General features: G+C 42.4%; 2 protein-coding genes across 2 annotated transcripts in view; both read right to left on the bottom strand.

The window, feature by feature from the left end:
* Window positions 1–977: 977 nt before the first annotated feature.
* On the bottom strand, window positions 978–6,442 carry LOC123748966 (resuscitation-promoting factor RpfA-like). Its single transcript, XM_069324215.1, has 3 exons — window positions 6,323–6,442; window positions 2,092–2,547; window positions 978–1,169 (listed from the first exon to the last, which is right to left on the bottom strand). The coding sequence occupies exons 1-3, from the start codon at window positions 6,440–6,442 to the stop codon at window positions 978–980; spliced, it is 768 nt and encodes a 255-aa protein (XP_069180316.1).
* A 3,865-nt stretch (window positions 6,443–10,307) lies between these two features.
* The window catches only part of LOC138364556 (protein AHNAK2-like), a 45,809-nt gene continuing 35,577 nt past the window's right edge, over window positions 10,308–20,539 (bottom strand). Inside the window, exons 2-3 of the mRNA XM_069324214.1 lie at window positions 18,655–18,727; window positions 10,308–11,126 (exon numbers count right to left, since the gene is read on the bottom strand). Of these exons, the coding sequence (XP_069180315.1) occupies window positions 10,308–11,126; window positions 18,655–18,727 (892 nt within the window). The remainder of the gene's footprint in view (window positions 11,127–18,654; window positions 18,728–20,539) is intronic.

Below are 20,539 nucleotides of genomic sequence, written 5' to 3'. Positions count from 1 at the left end.
ACAATCACTCACCACTCCAACAATCACCCACCACGCCAACAATCACTCACCACGCCAATAATCACTTACCACGCCAACAATCACTCACCACACCAACAATCACCCACCACTCCAACAATCACCCACCACATCAACAATCACTCACCACACCAACAATCACCCACCACACCAACAATCACCCACCACACCAACAATCACTCACCATGCCAACAATCACTGACCACACCAACAATCACCCACCACACCACCAACAATCACAGACCACACCAACAATCACCCACCACACCAACAATCACCCACCACGCCAACAATCACTCACCACGCCAACAATCACTTACCACGCCAACAATCACTCACCGCACCAACAATCACCCACCACACCAACAATCACCCACCAGTCACCACACCAACAATCACCCACCACACCAACAATCACTCACCACACCACCAACAATCACCCACCACACCAACCATCACCCAGCGATCATACTCGTCCAGCCACACCACGTACCAACAGCAACAGTCTGGTATACCACCAACACCTCGCGCACGACCGACGCTGCTTCTCGATCCCTTATACAAGGAGGTCGGAACGCTTCGCCGGCGATTGGATCCTCCATCAACCAGCCTTTACGATGCTATTTTGTTTCTCTTGCTCCACCGCGGGGTTTAATCCCCTACAAGTTTATTATTTTGTGACTGGAACCCCGGCCCGCTTTTGGGCAGGACAGTTTGCGAATGGCCCTTGAAATTAGATCCTGTACGATTCACGCCTCGAATCGGTGTAATTACTCGCGTCGAGAAGAATAAGCGAATTGAAACCCTGATCGGGATAGCGGCGATGCGGGGAATTAGCCTCGACAGCGTGCCAACAACCCTGGCTTGTAAATCACTCTGGAATGAACATTGAAAAGTTGCTATTAAATCGATCCCGCGAGAGCAAGAGACAGCTTTGCAACGCTGCTAACTTAGGGGCGTCATTCCTGAAGTGAATGTGTACCAAGATGGACCTTATGAGGCCGCAGCCGTTGGGTCAGGGAGGCGTGGGAGTGGCCGACTAGGTCAGAGGTCACTGGGTGCTGCAGGGTGCATCTCAGAGGTGTTAAAGGATCACGCTTAATTGAAGGGTTGAGAGTGGCGTAGATGGTCCAGCCAATCTCACATCCACGCTTTACAAGGCGTAATTAACATATGTTTTACATAGGATAAGTAACACGAGGTTAACGCGGTATACCTAACATGGGGTTAACATGGGGTTAACATGGGGTTAACTTGGGGTTAACATGGGGTTAACATGGAGTTAACATGGGGTTAACATGGAGTTAACATGGGGTTAACATGGAGTTAACATGGGGTTAACAGGGAGTTAACATGGAGTTAAGATGGGGTTAACATGGAGTTAACATGGGGTTAACATGGAGTTAACATGGAGTTAACATGGGGTTAACATGGATTTAACATGGGGTTAACATGTTAAAGATTTTTGGGTTAACATGGGTTAACATGAGCCATAGAGACGTTAGAAAGAATTTTTTCAGTGTCAGAGTGGTTGACAAATGGAATGCATTAGGCAGTGATGTGGTGGAGGCTGACTCCATACACAGTTTTAAGTGTAGATATGATAGAGCCCAATAGGCTCAGGAACCTGTACACCTGTTGATTGACAGTTTGATTTCTTGACCGTTTTTGATTTTTGAACATTAACTCATGTTAAAGATGTAAATTCAGCTAATAGTTCCTTTCCATTTTATGTTATCTCATTAATATATATTGTATCTGTTTACACAGATCCACTGAACTGATTTATTTAGTTTTAATAGATACGAGGGACGTATATTGCTTAGAGTCAGTTAAGACCTGGTTAAATACTGGGTTGGAGAAAGGGATGTAATATTTGGAACAGATTACCGGTTAATGTGATAGACTCGGGGTTCGATTCGTTGTTTCAAGCGTAGGTTAGACATATACATGAATGAGTTTGGGAGGATATGTATAGGATCCGCCTTGTATGGACCAATAGGAGCTCTGTTAGATCACTCTAGATTACCATGGAGCAGGGATACCAACATTGAGAGGAGCAGGGATACCAACCTTGTGAGGAGCAAGGATGCCAACCTTGTGAGGAACAGGGATACCAACATTGAGAGGAGCAGGGATACCAACCTTGTGAGGAACAGGGATACCAACCTTGAGAGGAGCAGGGATACCAACCTTGTGAGGAGCAGGGATACCAACGTTGTGAGGAGCAGGGATACCAACCTTGAGAGGAGCAGGGATACCAACCTTGTGAGGAGCAAGGATGCCAACCTTGAGAGAAGCAGGGATACCAACCTTGAGAGGAGCAGGGATACCAACCTTGTGAGGAGCAGGGATACCAACCTTGTGAGGAGCAGGGATACCAACCTTGAGAGGAGCAGGGATACCAACGTTGGGAGGAGCAGGGATACCAACGTTGCGAGGAGCAGGGATACCAACCTTGAGAGGAGCAGGGATACCAACCTTGTGAAGAGCAGGGATACCAACCTTGTGAGGAGCAGGGATACCAACCTTGAGAGGAGCAGGGATACCAACATTGTTTCAGAATTAAGGTCTAATGACCATCTTGTTGTTGTTAATCTCCATTAAGGAACTCTGAACTACTGGTCTCTAATATTAGCCAGTGATTACATTCTAATTAATACTTCATTTCAATATACAGGATTGAAGAATGTAATAATTGCTTAGCTGCATGGATCTGAAGTGTCGACTTGCAGGAAGACGAGGCTTCCAAGTGATCTTAGGCGGGGCTTCCAAGTGATTTTAGACTAAGCTTCCGAGTGATCTTAGACGAGGCTTCCGAGTGATCTTAGACGAGGTTTCCAAGTGATCTTAGACGAGTGTTTCCGAGTGATCTTAGACGAGGTTTCCAAGTGATCTTAGACGAGTGTTTCGGAGTGATCTTAGACGAGGTTTCAGAGTGATCTTAGATTAAGCTTCCGAGTGATATTAGACAAGGCTTCCGAGTGATCTTAGACGAGGCTTCCGAGTGATCTTAGACGAGGTTTTCGAGTGATCTTAGACAAGGTTTCCAAGTGATCTTAGACGAGTGTTTCAGAGTGATCTTAGACGAGGTTTCAGAGTGATCTTAGATTAAGCTTCCAAGTGATCTTAGGCAGGGTTTCCAAGTGATCTTAGACAAGGCTTCCGAGTGATCTTAGACGAGGTTTCCGAGTGATCTTAGACGAGGTTTCCGAGTGATCTTAGACGAGGTTTCCGAGTGATCTTAGACGGGGTTTCCAAGTGATCTTAGATGGGGTTTCAGAGTGATCTTAGACGAGGTTTCCGGGTGATCTTAGACGGGGTTTCCAAGTGATCTTAGATGGGGTTTCAGAGTGATCTTAGACGAGGTTTCCGAGTGATCTTAGACGAGGTTTCCGAGTGATCTTAGACGAGGTTTCCGAGTGATCTTAGACGAGGTTTCCAAGTGATCTTAGATGAGTGTTTCAGAGTGATCTTAGACGAGGTTTCCGAGTGATCTTAGACAAGGTTTCCAAGTGATCTTAGACGAGTGTTTCAGAGTGATCTTAGACGAGGTTTCAAAGTGATCTTAGATTAAGCTTCCAAGTGATCTTAGGCGGGGTTTCCAAGTGATCTTAGACAAGGCTTCCGAGTGATCTTAGACGAGGTTTCCGAGTGATCTTAGACGAGGTTTCCGAGTGATCTTAGACGGGGTTTCCAAGTGATCTTAGATGGGGTTTCAGAGTGATCTTAGACGAGGTTTCCGGGTGATCTTAGACGGGGTTTCCAAGTGATCTTAGATGGAGTTTCAGAGTGATCTTAGACGAGGTTTCCGAGTGGTCTTAGACGAGGCTTCCGAGTGATCTTAGACGAGGCTTCCGAATGATCACAAGCCAACTGGTAAGATGATAGAGTGATGTTTCACCAACCTATTGAGTCTCGCATTACGTCAAATTTCTGTAATTCATTTCTGTCCTATGCATCAGGGCACTGATTCGTCTGATTAATGCTGATTAATCATGTTAATGACTAACAATAATGATTTATAGAACTTGTTATCCACAAGATTTAAACTAATCTTGTTGATAACAGGAATTATTGATAATATAGCCTAATCTACTATGGATTTAGTCATCTATATAATGAAGATATAGATATATTTGATTGATATTCTCCACAGTGTTTACATTATGTAATACTTCTTATATCGCGCCATATATTATTTACAGTGAATGTCTATAAAACCGCCATAATAACCTGATGGTAATATTTATTGTTTCAGTTAATTCTATTTTACACGATTAAAATATTCGTAAATATTTTATATTTGCCATTTGTCTCTTAGGTTACGGCTTTGTCTCTTTTACATATCTATTAATTTAGAACATTTGGAAGATAGCAATAGATTATACAGACATTTTTCCAATATTTTTACACAAATACAAACCCACACACATGCACTATTTTTGCCCTCTCTTATGTAAAGAATTAACTCAAATATATTATACTAATAAAATAATAGATTAAACTATGTATATAATCAAATAAATGCTCACAAAATGTTAAAAAAGAGGAGCAATATATCAGCGGTTCATCCAAGGCGCATCCCGACGCTCACTTGCCGCGCCAGTCAGCTGATTACACACGAAAAGGCGCGAAAGAGGCTCAGGAATTAGCGGGAAAGGCTGTGATTTTGGCGGGCAAAGGTGAGAGCCGGCAAGCCGCGCTTATAATATCAGGACCTTATAGCCTCTCCCTCATACTTATTTTTCAATTTACGAGGAGGACCCGATCATCTTTTTTGTCGTTATTATTGGTCATTGACGGACGGCACTCGGCGCATGCGTCGCTTTGAAGACTCGCGCCTGGGTAAGCCGGCGCTCCATTACCTCCATTTTCCTAGTGATATTCTTCGCCTCTCTACCATTTACGAACATTATTAATGCGTCATTATAGTATAAAAAGCAACGTTGCATAATACAATATGTTTATTAATATGGGACTATGATTTATATATATACATGGTGTATATTTTGGGTAAAGATCTTGGCGTCCAGTAGAGGCGGCCGGATCAGAGGACCCTATTAAGCTCTTCTCTATCCGTGGGCTGGTTAGTGGGCTGGTTAGTGGGGTGGTTAGTGGGCTGGTTAGTGGGCTGGTTAGTGGGCTGGTTAGTGGGGTGGTTAGTGGCCTGGTTAGTGGGGTGGCTAGTGGGGTGGTTAGTGGGCTGGCTAGTGGGGTGGTTAGTAGGCTGGTTAGTGGGCTGGTTAGTGGGGTGGTTAGTGGGCTGGTTAGTGGGGTGGTTAGTGGGCTGGTTAGTGGGGTGGTTAGTGGGGTGGTTAGTGGGGTGGTTAGTGGGCTGGCTAGTGGGGTGGTTAGTGGAGTGGTTAGTGGCCTGGTTAGTGGGCTGATTAGTGGGGTGGTTAGTGGAGTAGTTAGTGGCCTTGTTAGTGGCCTGGTTAGTGGGCTGGTTAGTGGGCTGGTTACTGGGCTGGTTAGTGGGCTAGTTAGTGGGCTAGTTAGTGGGCTGGTTAGTGGGCTATTTAGTGGGCTGGTTAGTGGGCTGGTTAGTGGGCTAGTTAGTGGGCTGGTTAGTGGGGTAGTTAGTGGGCTGGTTATTGGGCTAGTTAGTGGGGTAGTTAGTGGGCTGGTTAGTGGGCTAGTTAGTGGGGTAGTTAGAGGGCTGGTTAGTGGGGTAGTTACTGGGCTGGTTAGTGGGGTAGTTAGTGGGCTGGTTAGTGTGCTAGTTAGTGGGGTAGTTAGTGGGCTAGTTAGTGGGCTGGTTAGTGGACTGCTTAGTGGGCTAGTTAGTGTTTTTTTTTTTTTTTTTTTTTTTTTTTTTATTATTTTTCTACCACAGACGTGGCCACACATTTACAATGCTAACCAGCATATATAAATTTTCTTCCCAGTTAGTGGGCTGGTTAGTGGGCTGGTTAGTAGGGTAGTTAGTGGGGTAGTTAGTGGGCTAGTTAGTGGGCTAGTTAGTGGGCTGGTTAGTGGGCTAGTTAGTGGGGTAGTTAGTGGGCTGGTTAGTGGGCTGGTTAGTGGGCTAGTTAGTGGGCTAGTTAGTGGGCTGGTTAGTGGGCTAGTTAGTGGGCTGGCTAGTGGGCTGGTTAGTGGGGTAGTTAGTGGGGTAGTTAGTGGGCTAGTTAGTGGGCTGGTTAGTGGGCTGGTTAGTGGGCTATAGCAGGTTATATTGACTAGCAAGGTCACTATCCTAACCTACCAGAGGACCCAAAACAGAAAACGGGGACAGTGCGTCACTTTCGCCAGCCGCTTCCATTTTCTACTACGACAATTTTTGTCCTTATGTAACGCCTACGGTCGAAAAGCGACGTTCTTTGTAGGAGAACAAGTTGATCTGTATCCTGCCGAGGATACATTTTCCTGCAATTGTGGGATATTTGGCAATGACAGTTTGTGATAGAGTAATTGAGAGCATGATAGTGCGTGCCGGCAACACTGCAGTAGTCAGAGGACGGACTAGTCTCTCTGGTGGAGATGATGAGAGATACATGTATCCTGCCTCACACTTGCCGTGTCTAGACACTGACCAGGAGAGCTACGGTGAAGTGGGTTATGGCAGTTATTTCAAGTGTACGATAAACACAACCCTCACTTGTGGTGTCTGGCGTACGATAAACACAACCCTCACTTGTGGTGCCTGGCGTACGGTAAACACAACACTCACTGATCATGTGACTGACGTACGATAAATACCACGCTCACTGATCATGTGGTGCCTGGCGTACGATAAACACAACACTCACTGATCATGTGGTGCCTGACGTATGATAAACACAACACTCACTGATCATGTGGTGCCTGGTGTACGATAAACACAACACTCACTGATCATGTGGTGCCTGACGTACGATAAACACAACACTCACTGATCATGTGGTGCCTGACGTACGATAAACACAACACTTACTGATCATGTGGTGCCTGACGTACGATAAACACAACACTTACTGATCATGTGGTGCCAGGTGTACGATAAACACAACACTCACTGATCATGTGGTGCCTGGTGTACGATAAACACAACACTCACTGATCATGTGGTGCCTGACGTACGATAAACACAACACTCACTGATCATGTGGTGCCTGACGTACGATAAACACAACACTTACTGATCATGTGGTGCCAGGTGTACGATAAACACAACACTCACTGATCATGTGGTGCCTGGTGTACGATAAACACAACACTCACTGATCATGTGGTGCCTGACGTACGATAAACACAACACTCACTGATCATGTGGTGCCTGACGTACGGTAAACACAACACTCACTGATCATGTGGTGCCTGGTGTACGATAAACACAACACTCACTGATCATGTGGTGCCTGGTGTACGATAAACACAACACTCACTGATCATGTGGTGCCAGGTGTGAGATAAACACGTTTCAATAGGGTCTAAGGCCTGAGAAAAGTATATATATCCTCTTATGTCACTGCTAATCTGTAAATGAACCTAACCTAACCCAACCTAACAATGCCAATTAGAGACAACAAATTTATTAGCTAATTGGGCATCGCATTTTGTCGTACAATATACTTAAGCCAAAAACTGATGTATAAGAAATAGTAGCGGCTCGCAAAATTGACGTGATGCCCCGTTTTCTGTTGGTGGGTTCTCGGGTTGGTTAGGTCCGGGTACTTTGTACAACAGTTTAGTGAGGTTGGCAACGCTGAGGAGGACGGGCCGTAGCATGAACTAGGTGTGTGACGTCACTAAGACGTTGTTCGTGGTGGTGGTTCAGTCGTTGGTGTTGACCAGTCTCGATTCACGAAGCAGTTACGCAGGTACTTACGAACGTGTACATCTTTCCTCAATCTTTGACGGCTTTGGTTACATTTATTAAACAGTTTACAAGCATGAAAACTTGCCAATCAACTGTTGTTATTGTTATAAACAGCCTCCTGGTGCTTCGGAGCTCATTAACTGTTTAATAATTGTAAACAAAGCCGCCAAAGATTGAGAAAAGATGTACAGGGGCCAGATTCACGAAAGCACTTACGCAAGCACTTACGAACGTGTACATCTGTCCTCAATCTTTGACGGCTTTGGTTACATTTATTAAACAGTTTACAAGCATGAAAACTTTCCATTCAACTGTTGTTATTGTTATAAACAGCCTCCTGGTGCTTTGGAGCTCATGAACAGTTTAATAATTGAAAACAAAGCCGCCAAAGATTGAGAAAAGATGTACAGGTTCGTAAGTGTTTGCATAAGTGCTTTCGTGAATCTGGCTCCTGGTTCGTAAGTGCTTGCGTAACTGCTTCGTGAATCTGTCCCCAGGTGGCAAGGCAACTGGTCGCTCGTAATATTATCTCTCAACAACAGTCAGATGATGGATTATTGGAGCACAAGAATGCAAACAGTGCGTCTTGTTCATTGTTTGCAATGAACAATGTTTGCAACACTGTTTCTATGGTTCAAGTTTGCAATATTCGTCACTGCCAGATCCCCTTCGCTATTGGATTTGATAATATAGACATTATAGAATTTAAATATGGTGTTGTATAGTATTTAAATATAATTTTGATATATTTGTGCACGTATCAGGCGGATCAGGGATATACACATTACTTGTGTAATGTGTATATCCCTGTTTCTTAATTGTTCTCGTATATGTTGTAAATAATTTTTTTGTAATTTGTTATTTATGTTGTTCACTCAGCTGCTGTTTGTTGGCGATTATATTGCTTTACGTTACTTGATAAGTAAGATGTTTCGGCAAGTTTCTTTTATTTGTAAATATTGTGTTTATTAAAAATTAAGATAAAAATAAACTTGCGTGTGGGATGAGGTGCCATCCTTAGCGTATAGTGTGAGTCCCATATTTACTAATATCACTTTTAGTTAGAAAAGTGAGATGGTTTATATATATATATATATATATATATATATATATATATATATATATATATATATATATATATATATATATATATATATATATATATATATATATATATTAGACTCAGTAGAGGACGCAGACCTGTGGAACACTCCACCAATAGTCCGTCAGAATATAATGCTGTTAAATAATGCTTACTTTCTGTGTGCTATATCCTGCCTTGCCCTAAACCAGTTTAACATGATGCTCGGAGCCGTGCGCCTCAACACTCCTAATTAGTCTCTCGTGCAGAATGGTGTCACAATCATTGCTAAGACCGAGATAAATACCATATAACTTGTATTATCATCGACAGCCTCAAAAACATTTATACGGAAGGAAATTCAATTTGTAAGTCTCGAGAGCCTAATATTGAATCGTGTTAGAGTTGCTTGTCAGATGTGTTTCCTAAGATTATTTTTAATTGCGGTATCTATTAATGCTTATAACAACTTAGCAGCAATTGATGTTGGGCTAATTGGCCGGTCTACCACTGAGTGATTACCACTACATCAACCCCCGCTGCTCCTGCTCCTGCCACACCGCCACAGATAATGGAACTTTTAGAGAGATGAGAAAGCACATGATCTAAACTAGGTGTAACAAGGGACAAGATAAAGGTGTACAATAACTATGGTTTAAGTTTGTGAATAGTAGTGTGTGGCTTTTCTTAAAGATTATTACCGTGATGTCTTGGCTTGATATCCCAGCTCATCATGGTCTAGGAGCCGTGATTAGAACGGATCTTAAGTCCAAAATTCGGTGCACAAAATTCAAATTACAATTACTGAAAATATGATTCATAACAAAACGGGTTAATATTAAAACTGTTAACATTAATCTTCAATTATGCCCTCTTGTGGGCCTTATTTAAATATTCAGTTTAGTGTTGTGCAAGAAAGTCACATATAATTTGTACTCAGCAGAGAAGGGCGCCTAATGCAGAAATATTTCCTTCAAAATATCATGCCATGAAAAATCTTGCATAGATTGAGGTGATGTGATTCAAGTTACGTTCAGTAAATGATCTTACCTTCAGTACTGTTTCATAGGTTTGTTTATTACTCTACATAAGTGCACAGGAGAGGTTTATATATTGTGATATTTATTAGATTTATAAATAGTTCGTTAAGAATTGAAAGATTTAATTAGAACTTAAACAATCGGTCAATGAAATTAACCATAATTTAAGTGAATTAACTGGAAGAACCATCCTAATGGTACTTACTACACCTGTTTATCTTCGTCACTGAATGAACTCATTGTTATTGTAAGTTAATAATTACTCCTAAATGTATTAATTAAAAAGTATTAATTCAACAATTAAATGCAAGATTACTCAGCTGTGTGGCGTGACGTCCTGTGTCAGACGCCTCCACAGTGAACAGGACTACGCCACCCTGGCGTCAAGCTCTGTGACGCCAGCCTTGACGTCAAGCTCTGTGACGCCAGCCTTGGCGTCAAGCTCTGTGACGCCAGCCTTGGCGTCAAGCTCTGTGACGCCAGCCTTGGCGTCAAGCTCTGTGACGCCAGCCTTGACGTCAAGCTCTGTGACGCCAGCCTTGACGTCAAGCTCTGTGACGCCAGCCTTGACGTCAAGCTCTGTGACGCCAGCCTTGGCGTCAAGCTCTGTGACGCCAGCCTTGGCGTCAAGCTCTGTGACGCCAGCCTTGGCGTCAAGCTCTGTGACGCCAGCCTTGGCGTCAAGCTCTGTGACGCCAGCCTTGGCGTCAAGCTCTGTGACGCCAGCCTTGGCGTCAAGCTCTGTGACGCCAGCCTTGACGTCAAGCTCTGTGACGCCAGCCTTGACGTCAAGCTCTGTGACGCCAGCCTTGACGTCAAGCTCTGTGACGCCAGCCTTGGCGTCAAGCTCTGTGACGCCAGCCTTGGCGTCAAGCTCTGTGACGCCAGCCTTGGCGTCAAGCTCTGTGACGCCAGCCTTGGCGTCAAGCTCTGTGACGCCAGCCTTGGCGTCAAGCTCTGTGACGCCAGCCTTGGCGTCAAGCTCTGTGACGCCAGCCTTGACGTCAAGCTCTGTGACGCCAGCCTTGGCGTCAAGCTCTGTGACGCCAGCCTTGGCGTCAAGCTCTGTGACGCCAGCCTTGGCGTCAAGCTCTGTGACGCCAGCCTTGGCGTCAAGCTCTGTGACGCCAGCCTTGACGTCAAGCTCTGTGACGCCAGCCTTGGCGTCAAGCTCTGTGACGCCAGCCTGGCGTCAGACACCACCTGCCGATAAATTTATCATTATATTTGAATCCTAATATGATAATCACTGCCATATTACCTTCCCTAATTAATTCGTACATACTGACGGCGTCAGCACTCACACGGCTGTTAATGGGGGTCGAACCTGTTAAACAATGTCTTGTGGAACGACCCCGAGCAGTCACCCCCCCCCACACAAGCACCTACACACAAACAAGAGAGGAGCGGAGGGCGCCGTGACCTCTGACCCAGGATGAGGTCCACAAAAAACCTCAGAGGTCAACTGAGGTTACTGAGACTCCGCCCACTCCCACTCCTTATATTATCCTGACCTCGCGCTGGCAACACCGCCCTCTTGCCAGTAATGGTCCAGCTTCATGTTATAGGAGCTTAATGGTCCAGCTTCATGTTATAGGAGTTTAATGGTCCAGCTTCATGTTATAGGAGCTTAATGGTCCAGCTTCATGTTATAGGAGAAGCTTAATGGTCCAGCTTCATAGGAGAAGCTTAATGGTCCAGCTTCATGTTATAGGAGAAGCTTAATGGTCCAGCTTCATGTTATAGGTGAAACTTAATGGTCCAGCTTCATGTTATAGGAGAAGCTTAATGGTCCAGCTTCATGTTATAGGAGCTTAATGGTCCAGCTTCATGTTATAGGAGAAGCTTAATGGTCTAGCTTCATGTTATAGGAGCTTAATGGTCCAGCTTCCTGTTATAGGAGAAGCTTAATGGTCCAGCTTCATGTTATAGGAGCTTAATGGTCCAGCTTCATGTTATAGGAGCAGCTTAATCGTCCAGCTTCATGTTATAGGTGAAACGTAATGGTCCAGCTTCATGTTATAGGAGAAGCTTAATGGTCCAGCTTCATGTTATAGGTGAAACTTAATGGTCCAGCTTCATGTTATAGGAGAAGCTTAATGGTCGAGCTTCATGTTATAGGAGAAGCTTAATGGTCCAGCTTCATGTTATAGGAGGAGCTTAATGGTCCAGCTTCATGTTATAGGAGAAGCTTAATGGTCCAGCTTCATGTTATAGGTGAAACTTAATGGTCCAGCTTCATGTTATAGGAGAAGCTTAATGGTCCAGCTTCATGTTATAGGAGAAGCTTAATGGTCCAGCTTCACGTTATAGGAGAAGCTTAATGGTCCAGCTTCATGTTATAGGAGCTTAATGGTCCAGCTTCATGTTATAGTAGAAGCTTAATGGTCCAGCTTCATGTTATAAGAGCTTAATGGTCCAGCTTCATGTTATAGGAGCAGCTTCATGGTCCAGCTTCATGTTATAGGAGCTTAATGGTCCAGCTTCATGTTATAGGAGCTTAATGGTCCAGCTTCATGTTATAGGAGCTTAATGGTCCAGCTTCATGTTATAGGAGAAGCTTAATGGTCCAGCTTCATGTTATATGAGAAGCTTAATGGTCCAGCTTCATGTTATAGGAGAAGCTTAATGGTCCAGCTTCATGTTATAGGAGCTTAATGGTCCAGCTTCATGGTATAGGAGAAGCTTAATGGTCCAGCTTCATGTTATAGGAGCTTAATGGTTCAGCTTCATGTTATAGGAGCTTAATGGTCCAGCTTCATGTTATAGGAGCTTAATGGTTCAGCTTCATGTTATAGGAGCTTAATGGTCCAGCTTCATATTATAGGAGTTTAATGGTCCAGCTTCATGTTATAGGAGAAGCTTAATGGTCCAGCTTCATGTTATAGGAGCTTAATGGTTCAGCTTCATGTTATAGGAGAAGTTTAATGGTCCAGCTTCATGTTATAGGAGCTTAATGGTTCAGCTTCATGTTATAGGAGAAGCTTAATGGTCCAGCTTCATGTTATAGGAGCTTAATGGTCCAGCTTCATGTTATAGGAGCTTAATGGTTCAGCTTCATGTTATAGGAGAAGCTTAATGGTCGAGCTTCATGTTATAGGAGTTTAATGGTCCAGCTTCATGTTATAGGAGCTTAATGGTCCAGCTTCATGTTATAGGAGCTTAATGGTTCAGCTTCATGTTATAGGAGTTTAATGGTCCAGCTTCATGTTATAGGAGCAGCTTAATGGTCCAGCTTCATGTTATAGGAGTTTAATGGTCCAGCTTCATGTTATAGGAGCTTAATGGTCCAGCTTCATGTTATAGGAGCTTAATGGTCCAGCTTCATGTTATAGGAGCAGCTTAATGGTCCAGCTTCATGTTATAGGAGAAGCTTAATGGTCCAGCTTCATGTTATAGGAGAAGCTTAATGGTCCAGCTTCATGTTATAGGAGCAGCTTAATGGTCCAGCTTCATGTTATAGGAGAAGTTTAATGGTCCAGCTTCATGTTATAGGAGCTTAATGGTCCAGCTTCATGTTATAGGAGAAGCTTAATGGTCCAGCTTCATGTTATAGGAGAAGCTTAATGGTCCAGCTTCATGTTATAGGAGCTTAATGGTCCGCTTCATGTTATAGGAGCTTAATGGTTCAGCTTCATGTTATAGGAGAAGCTTAATGGTCCAGATTCATGTTATAGGAGTTTAATGGTCCAGCTTCATGTTATAGGAGCTTAATGGTCCAGCTTCATGTTATAGGAGCTTAATGGTCCAGCTTCATGTTATAGGAGCTAAATGGTCCAGCTTCATGTTATAGGAGCTTAATGGTTCAGCTTCATGTTATAGGAGAAGTTTAATGGTCCAGCTTCATGTTATTGGAGCAGCTTCATGGTCCAGCTTCATGTTATAGGAGCTTAATGGTCCAGCTTCATGTTATAGGAGCTTAATGGTTCAGCTTCATGTTATAGGAGAAGTTTAATGGTCCAGCTTCATAATATTGTATGACTTTGTTCATGTGCGTATTAACCCTTGCGTGTTGGTGGGGAATGTGCTCCAGCTCCCGGGCCCGCCTCTGAACCACTTCTGGAGGTCTGTAAGACATTAATGAACTTGAGATGGATTTTCACTCTTACTCATGTATGGATTTTGAATAGTTCAGCCTTAAGTACTCTCCTTCTAATATTCCTTGATACTTTCTATGTCGTGAACATGTCCCCCTCTGTGTTTTCTTCCGTGTTGGATTGTTTCAAGCGTAGGCTAGACATATTTATGCATTAATTTGGGTGTATATACACCAGAATGGCCTTGTATGGGTCAATAGGCCTTCGGTAGTGTCCTTTATTCATGTTTATATGTACCTCTTCCTTCAGAACCAAACCTTTAGCCTCCTATCTCCTGTTTTCATTCCTGTCACCTTGCAACTGTTTGGGTTGAACTCCAGAAGCCACTGGGAAAGATAAGATTATGGTATAAGGGGAAGGAGAGACTTGAGTGAGCGAGGAAGCACCACAATGATCAGTACCAAGCCTATACTTCCAGGAATGTCAGTGGCCAAGCTCAGAATGTGAGTACATTTATATTAATGTTTACAGACCATGGCAACTCTCTAATGATAATAATAATAATAATAATAATAATAATAATAATAATAATAATAATAATAATAATAATAATAATAATAATAATAATAATAATAATAATAATAATAATAATATTATATGATCACATTGAGATGACACTAACGTGATATTTAAATAAAAAAGTCCACCGTGTGAGGTGACAGCGTGGTCTAGTGGTACAGTATGCGACTGGCAACGAGTTGGTCACAGGTTCGCGCCCACCTCACGGCCCCTAGTAGGTTAATTCTATTATATTAATAATAATAGCACTAGCAGGGAGGCGCAGGACAAGGATTAACAGGCTCCGTCGCTGGCGCCATTCTTCCAAGTCCTTTTAACTGATTTCTGTAGCGTAGTCGACTTATAACCAAGGATCCCGAGTTCGATCCCCGAGCGAGACAGAGACGGTTGGGCCCACTTACATACCCCCCCTATTCACCTAGCAGTAAATAGGTACCGGGGAGTGAGGAAACTGTTGTGGGTAGCATTGTGACGCCCACAAGAAGCCTAACATGCCTCCAGCCTCCACCTGCACATGGGCTCCTGTCCTGGGTCGACACTTAGTCTATAAAACGATGTTTCTTACTTCCTTTTGGAGGAATATTTACTGCTGGTCTTAAATCTCACTCTAGGAGGCTACAGTCATCACTGTCTATAGCTCGCTGGTCGACCAAGTCCAGCTCCCGGCCCCCGGACTTGATTACAAGTGGTCACGGAGGGCCTTGTTGGACTTCAGAAACAGCTGCAGAACTCTAATAAACAGCTGCAGAACTCTAAATAAACAGCTGCAGAACTCTAATAAACAGCTGCAGAACTCTAATAAACAGCTGCAGAACTAATAAACAGCTGCAGAACTAATAAACAGCTGCAGAACTAATAAACAGCTGCAGAACTCTAAATAAACAGCTGCAGAACTCTAATAAACAGTTGCAGAACTCTAATAAACAGCTGCAGAACTAATAAACAGCTGCAGAACTCTAATAAACAGCTGCAGAACTAATAAACAACTGCAGAACTAATAAACAGCTGCAGAACTAATAAACAGCTGCAGAACTCTAAATAAACAGCTGCAGAACTCTAATAAACAGTTGCAGAACTCTAATAAACAGCTGCAGAACTAATAAACAGCTGTAGAACTAATAAACAGCTGCAGAACTAATAAACAGCTGCAGAACTCTAATAAACAACTGCAGAACTCTAATAAACAGCTGCAGAACTCTAATAAACAACTGCAGAACTCTAATAAACAGCTGCAGAACTCTAATAAACAGCTGCAGAACTCTAATAAACAACTGCAGAACTCTAATAAACAGCTGTAGAACTAATAAACAGCTGCAGAACTAATAAACAGCTGCAGAACTCTAATAAACAGCTGCAGAACTCTAATAAACAGCTGCAGAACTAATAAACAGCTGCAGAACTAATAAACAGCTGCAGAACTAATAAACAGCTGCAGAACTCTAATAAACAGCTGCAGAACTCTAATAAACAGCTGTAGAACTAATAAACAACTGCATAACTCTAATAAACAGCTGCAGAACTCTAATAAACAGCTGTAGAACTAATAAACAACTGCAGAACTCTAATAAACAGCTGCAGAACTCTAATAAACAGCTGTAGAACTAATAAACAACTGCAGAACTCTAATAAACAGCTGCAGAACTCTAATAAACAGCTGCAGAACTCTAATAAACAGCTGCAGAACTAATAAACAACTGCAGAACTCTAATAAACAGCTGCAGAACTAATAAACAACTGCAGAACTCTAATAAACAGCTGCAGAACTCTAATAAACAGCTGCAGAACTAATAAACAGCTGCAGAACTCTAATAAACAGCTGCAGAACTCTAAATAAACAGCTGCAGAACTCTAATAAACAGCTGTAGAACTCTAATAAACAGCTGTAGAACTAATAAACAGCTGCAGAACTAATAAACAGCTGCAGAACTCTAAATAAACAACTGCAGAACTAATAAACAGCTGAAGAACTCTAATAAACAGCTGCAGAACTCTAATAAACAGCTGCAGAACTCTAAATAAACAGCTGCAGAACTCTAATAAACAGCTGCAGAACTCTAATAAATAGCTGTAGAACTAATAAACAGCTGCAGAACTAATAAACAGCTGCAGAACTCTAAATAAACAACTGCAGAACTAATAAACAGCTGAAGAACTCTAATAAACAGCTGCAGAACTAATAAACAACTGCAGAACTCTAATAAACAACTGCAGAGCTCTAATAAACAGCTGCAGAACTCTAATAAACAGCTGCAGAACTCTAATAAACAGCTGCAAAACTCTAATAAACAGCTGCAGAACTAATAAACAGCTGCAGAACTCTAATAAACAGCTGCAGAACTAATAAACAACTGCAGAACTCTAATAAACAGCTGCAGAACTCTAATAAACAGCTGCAGAACTAATAAACAACTGCAGAACTCTAATAAACAGCTGCAGAACTCTAATAAACAGCTGCAGAACTCTAATAAACAGCTGCAGAACTAATAAACAGCTGCAGAACTCTAATAAACAGCTGCAGAACTCTAATAAACAGCTGCAGAACTAATAAACAACTGCAGAACTAGTAAACAGCTGCAGAACTCTAATAAACAGCTGCATAACTAATAAACAGCTGCAGAACTAATAAACAGCTGCAGAACTAATAAACAGCTGCAGAACTCTAAATAAACAGCTGCAGAACTAATAAACAACTGCAGAACTCTAATAAACAGCTGCAGAACTCTAATAAACAGCTGCAGAACTCTAATAAACAGCTGCAGAACTAATAAACAGCTGCAGAACTCTAATAAACAGCTGCAGAACTCTAATAAACAGCTGCAGAACTAATAAACAACTGCAGAACTAGTAAACAGCTGCAGAACTCTAATAAACAGCTGCAGAACTAATAAACAACTGCAGAACTAATAAACAGCTGCAGAACTCTAATAAACAACTGCAGAACTCTAATAAACAACTGCAGAACTCTAATAAACAGCTGCAGAACTCTAATAAACAGCTGCAGAACTCTAATAAACAACTGCAGAACTCTAATAAACAGCTGCAGAACTAATAAACAACTGCAGAACTCTAATAAACAGCTGCAGAACTAATAAACAACTGCAGAACTCTAATAAACAGCTGCAGAACTCTAATAAACAGCTGCAGAACTAATAAACAGCTGCAGAACTCTAATAAACAGCTGCAGAACTCTAAATAAACAGCTGCAGAACTCTAAATAAACAGCTGCAGAACTCAAATAAACAACTGCAGAACTCTAATAAACAGCTGCAGAACTAATAAACAGCTGCAGAACTAATGAACAACTGCAGAACTCTAATAAACAGCTGCAGAACTCTAAATAAACAGCTGCAGAACTCTAAATAAACAGCTGCAATAACTAATAAACAGCTGCCTTTTCTCACACAGCTGTATGGTGATTAGCTGACATTTAGCCTCTCAACCAATCATAAGTCGCAAAATGTCACCTGGAAAATAAATTTTCCTGCTTATAAAAATCAACGAGATTCTAAGATAAAGAAAACGGTGGAAAAGTGTATGACTTCCATAGGAATTATGTCACTATTGTCGCTTTACAACAGCGCCTGACATGTCAAGGGACTGACATGCGAGCCACTATGTCTTGACATGTTGGGAATAGTGGCAGACATGCGAGCCACTATGTCTTGACATGTTGGGAATAGTGGCAGACATGCGAGCCACTATGTCTTGACATGTTGGGAATTGTGGCAGACATGCGAGACACTATGTCTTGACATGTCGGGAATAGTGGCAGACATGCGAGCCACTATGTCTTGACATGTTGGGAATTGTGGCAGACATGCGAGACACTATGTCTTGACATGTCGGGAATAGTGGCAGACATGCGAGACACTATGTCTTGACATGTCGGGAATAGTGGCAGACATGCGAGACACTATGTCTTGACATGTTGAGAATAGTGGCAGACATGCGAGACACTATGCTAGTTCTGTGATAGTGAAGGGAACCATACTGGGTTGTGCCACTCTTGTCCTCACTCCATAGCCCGGCACCACCTCAGCTCATGTAAACTACTCAAGCCAAACATAAATCTTTTCTTCAGTTGATATAATATCTTACCCTCGTTGCTTCAACTTGTAAAGTCTTGCCTTCGTTATTGAAGCTTGGAGAAGTCTTGTGCCCGTTACTGAAGCTTGTAAAGGTAACAATACCGTATAATTTATGTTAACATCATGTCTTCTCTGGCTTTCGGCTCTGCTAGCCTTGTAAGACCTAGTTATATCATCAACCCATCCTCTGATTTGACAGTACGATTTAATATTAAGTGTAATAAGAACATTTTCTTACTGTCATGGGGCTGTTACATTTACCCAACTCCCTCCCCCGATTTAATTCTCCTCGTTTTCTGTTAAGACACTCAGAATTTTAAGCTGAAGTTTTCAATTTGTAGATGATATTCACAAGTTTTAAATATCAGAAATTTCTTTTTCAGGTTTAATAAACAATATAGATTTTATAAATTTGTTTAAAATATCCTGAGTTTCTTTACAATTTATTGATATATTTTAGTTTTGTTTTATTAGTTTTATAAAACTGTAATATCAATATAGCTATAGGTTAAGTACTAATTGTAATTAAGAAGCAATAAAATTATTATCTTCAAAAACTAAGACGGTTAGGTGAGGTTGTGGTTTTCTATTCAGTTTTTCAGGTAAACTCAAATATTCACAATGTATTTGACTACGATTTAATACTAAGTGAAAATAAGTACAATTTCTAACTGCTATGAATAGTACGTTATTGCACTTATTTGTCTCCTTACATTTATCACCCCATTTTTGGAGGACGGGCTGCATTCCTCATAGCTCAACCCTCTTAATTCCGGGACTGGTCTTCCAGCAAATCTCTGGACATCAACGATTTTCATTTTGTGATTCACGTAGGGAGGGTTGATGTCGCACATAGCACTGTCATCAACAATACCGGGGATGTCACGGAGGACCATAATCCTCCTGTTTCTCTGCTACAATGACCACTCTGTCAGTCCGGCCTCCTAAGGTCCCCCAATGTCCAGAAAACGGTCAATTTAAAGTGGTCTCTCCTAACCTACCAGAGGACCCAAAATAGAAAACGGGACAGTGCGTCACTTTCGCCAGCCGCTTCCATTGTCTACTACGACAATTTTTGGCCTTATGTAACGCCTACGGTCGAAAAGCGACGTTCTTGGTAAGAGGACAAGTCGGAGCATCACACCAGAAATAAATATCTCTTTGATATCACCTAAGTCACATGATATCACGGGTCGAGGCGCACGCAGCGCTCTCCTCACTGGTTCTGCCGCGTCTGGAAATCATAGACGCAAGCTTGCTGCCTCGGCTATGTCATTTACATATATTATGAACAAGAGAGGTCCAGTGATCGGCCCTTCAGGGCAACCCACTCCCCATTCTCACATTTTGTTGCTCTTTGTTCCCTCTCTTGCCGCGAGCACTCCAGAACCTTCCCTGTTATTCTAGTGTGGGTGTGTACTCACCTAGTCCAGCTCCTGGGCCCCGCCTCACCACCACCATTGGTTCAGTACAGTGCCCCTGGCCCTATATCTACATATAAAGCTGTGTATCGAAAATGTATGTGTGTGTATATAAGTGTATTCCTTAATATGAACGTTGCTTCTATACCTACTTTGTCAATCCCCTTTAGTATCTTGTATGTCGTTAACATGTCTACCTCATTCCTTCTTTCTTCCAGTGAATGAGGTCCAGCTCACTCAGACTTTCCTCATAGCTCAGTCCCGTTATCTCAGGTCTTGTTGCATATATTTGAACCTTTTTTAGTTTTGTGTTTCCATAAGCTGGGGTTCCATGCCGGGCCGGCATACTCTATAACAGGTCTCACAGAGGGCGTGTGCAGCGCTCATAAGGGATCTTTGACCACGTTCTTGGAGGATAACGGGACGTTTTTCAGTATGGGATATCCTGCCCTTGTTATCCTGCTGGTGTGTGCC

The sequence above is a fragment of the Procambarus clarkii genome, chromosome 13 (genome assembly GCF_040958095.1).
Source record: "Procambarus clarkii isolate CNS0578487 chromosome 13, FALCON_Pclarkii_2.0, whole genome shotgun sequence".
Taxonomy (NCBI): domain Eukaryota; kingdom Metazoa; phylum Arthropoda; class Malacostraca; order Decapoda; family Cambaridae; genus Procambarus; species Procambarus clarkii.
The sequence above is the reverse complement of the archived record's forward strand: the minus strand, read 5'-3'. Positions and strand labels throughout refer to the sequence as shown.

Excerpts from the sequence above, each read along its gene's own strand:
- LOC123748966 (XM_069324215.1), bottom strand. The coding sequence starts at position 6,442 with ATGCTCTCAATTACTCTATCACAAACTGTCATTGCCAAATATCCCACA. Across the intron at positions 2,548-6,322 it reads AAGAACGTCGCTTTTCGACC|GTTGGTATCCCTGCTCCTCA; the intron begins GTAGGCGTTACA and ends GCTCCTCTCAAG. Across the intron at positions 1,170-2,091 it reads GCATCCTTGCTCCTCACAAG|CGTGGATGTGAGATTGGCTG; the intron begins GTTGGTATCCCT and ends CGCCTTGTAAAG.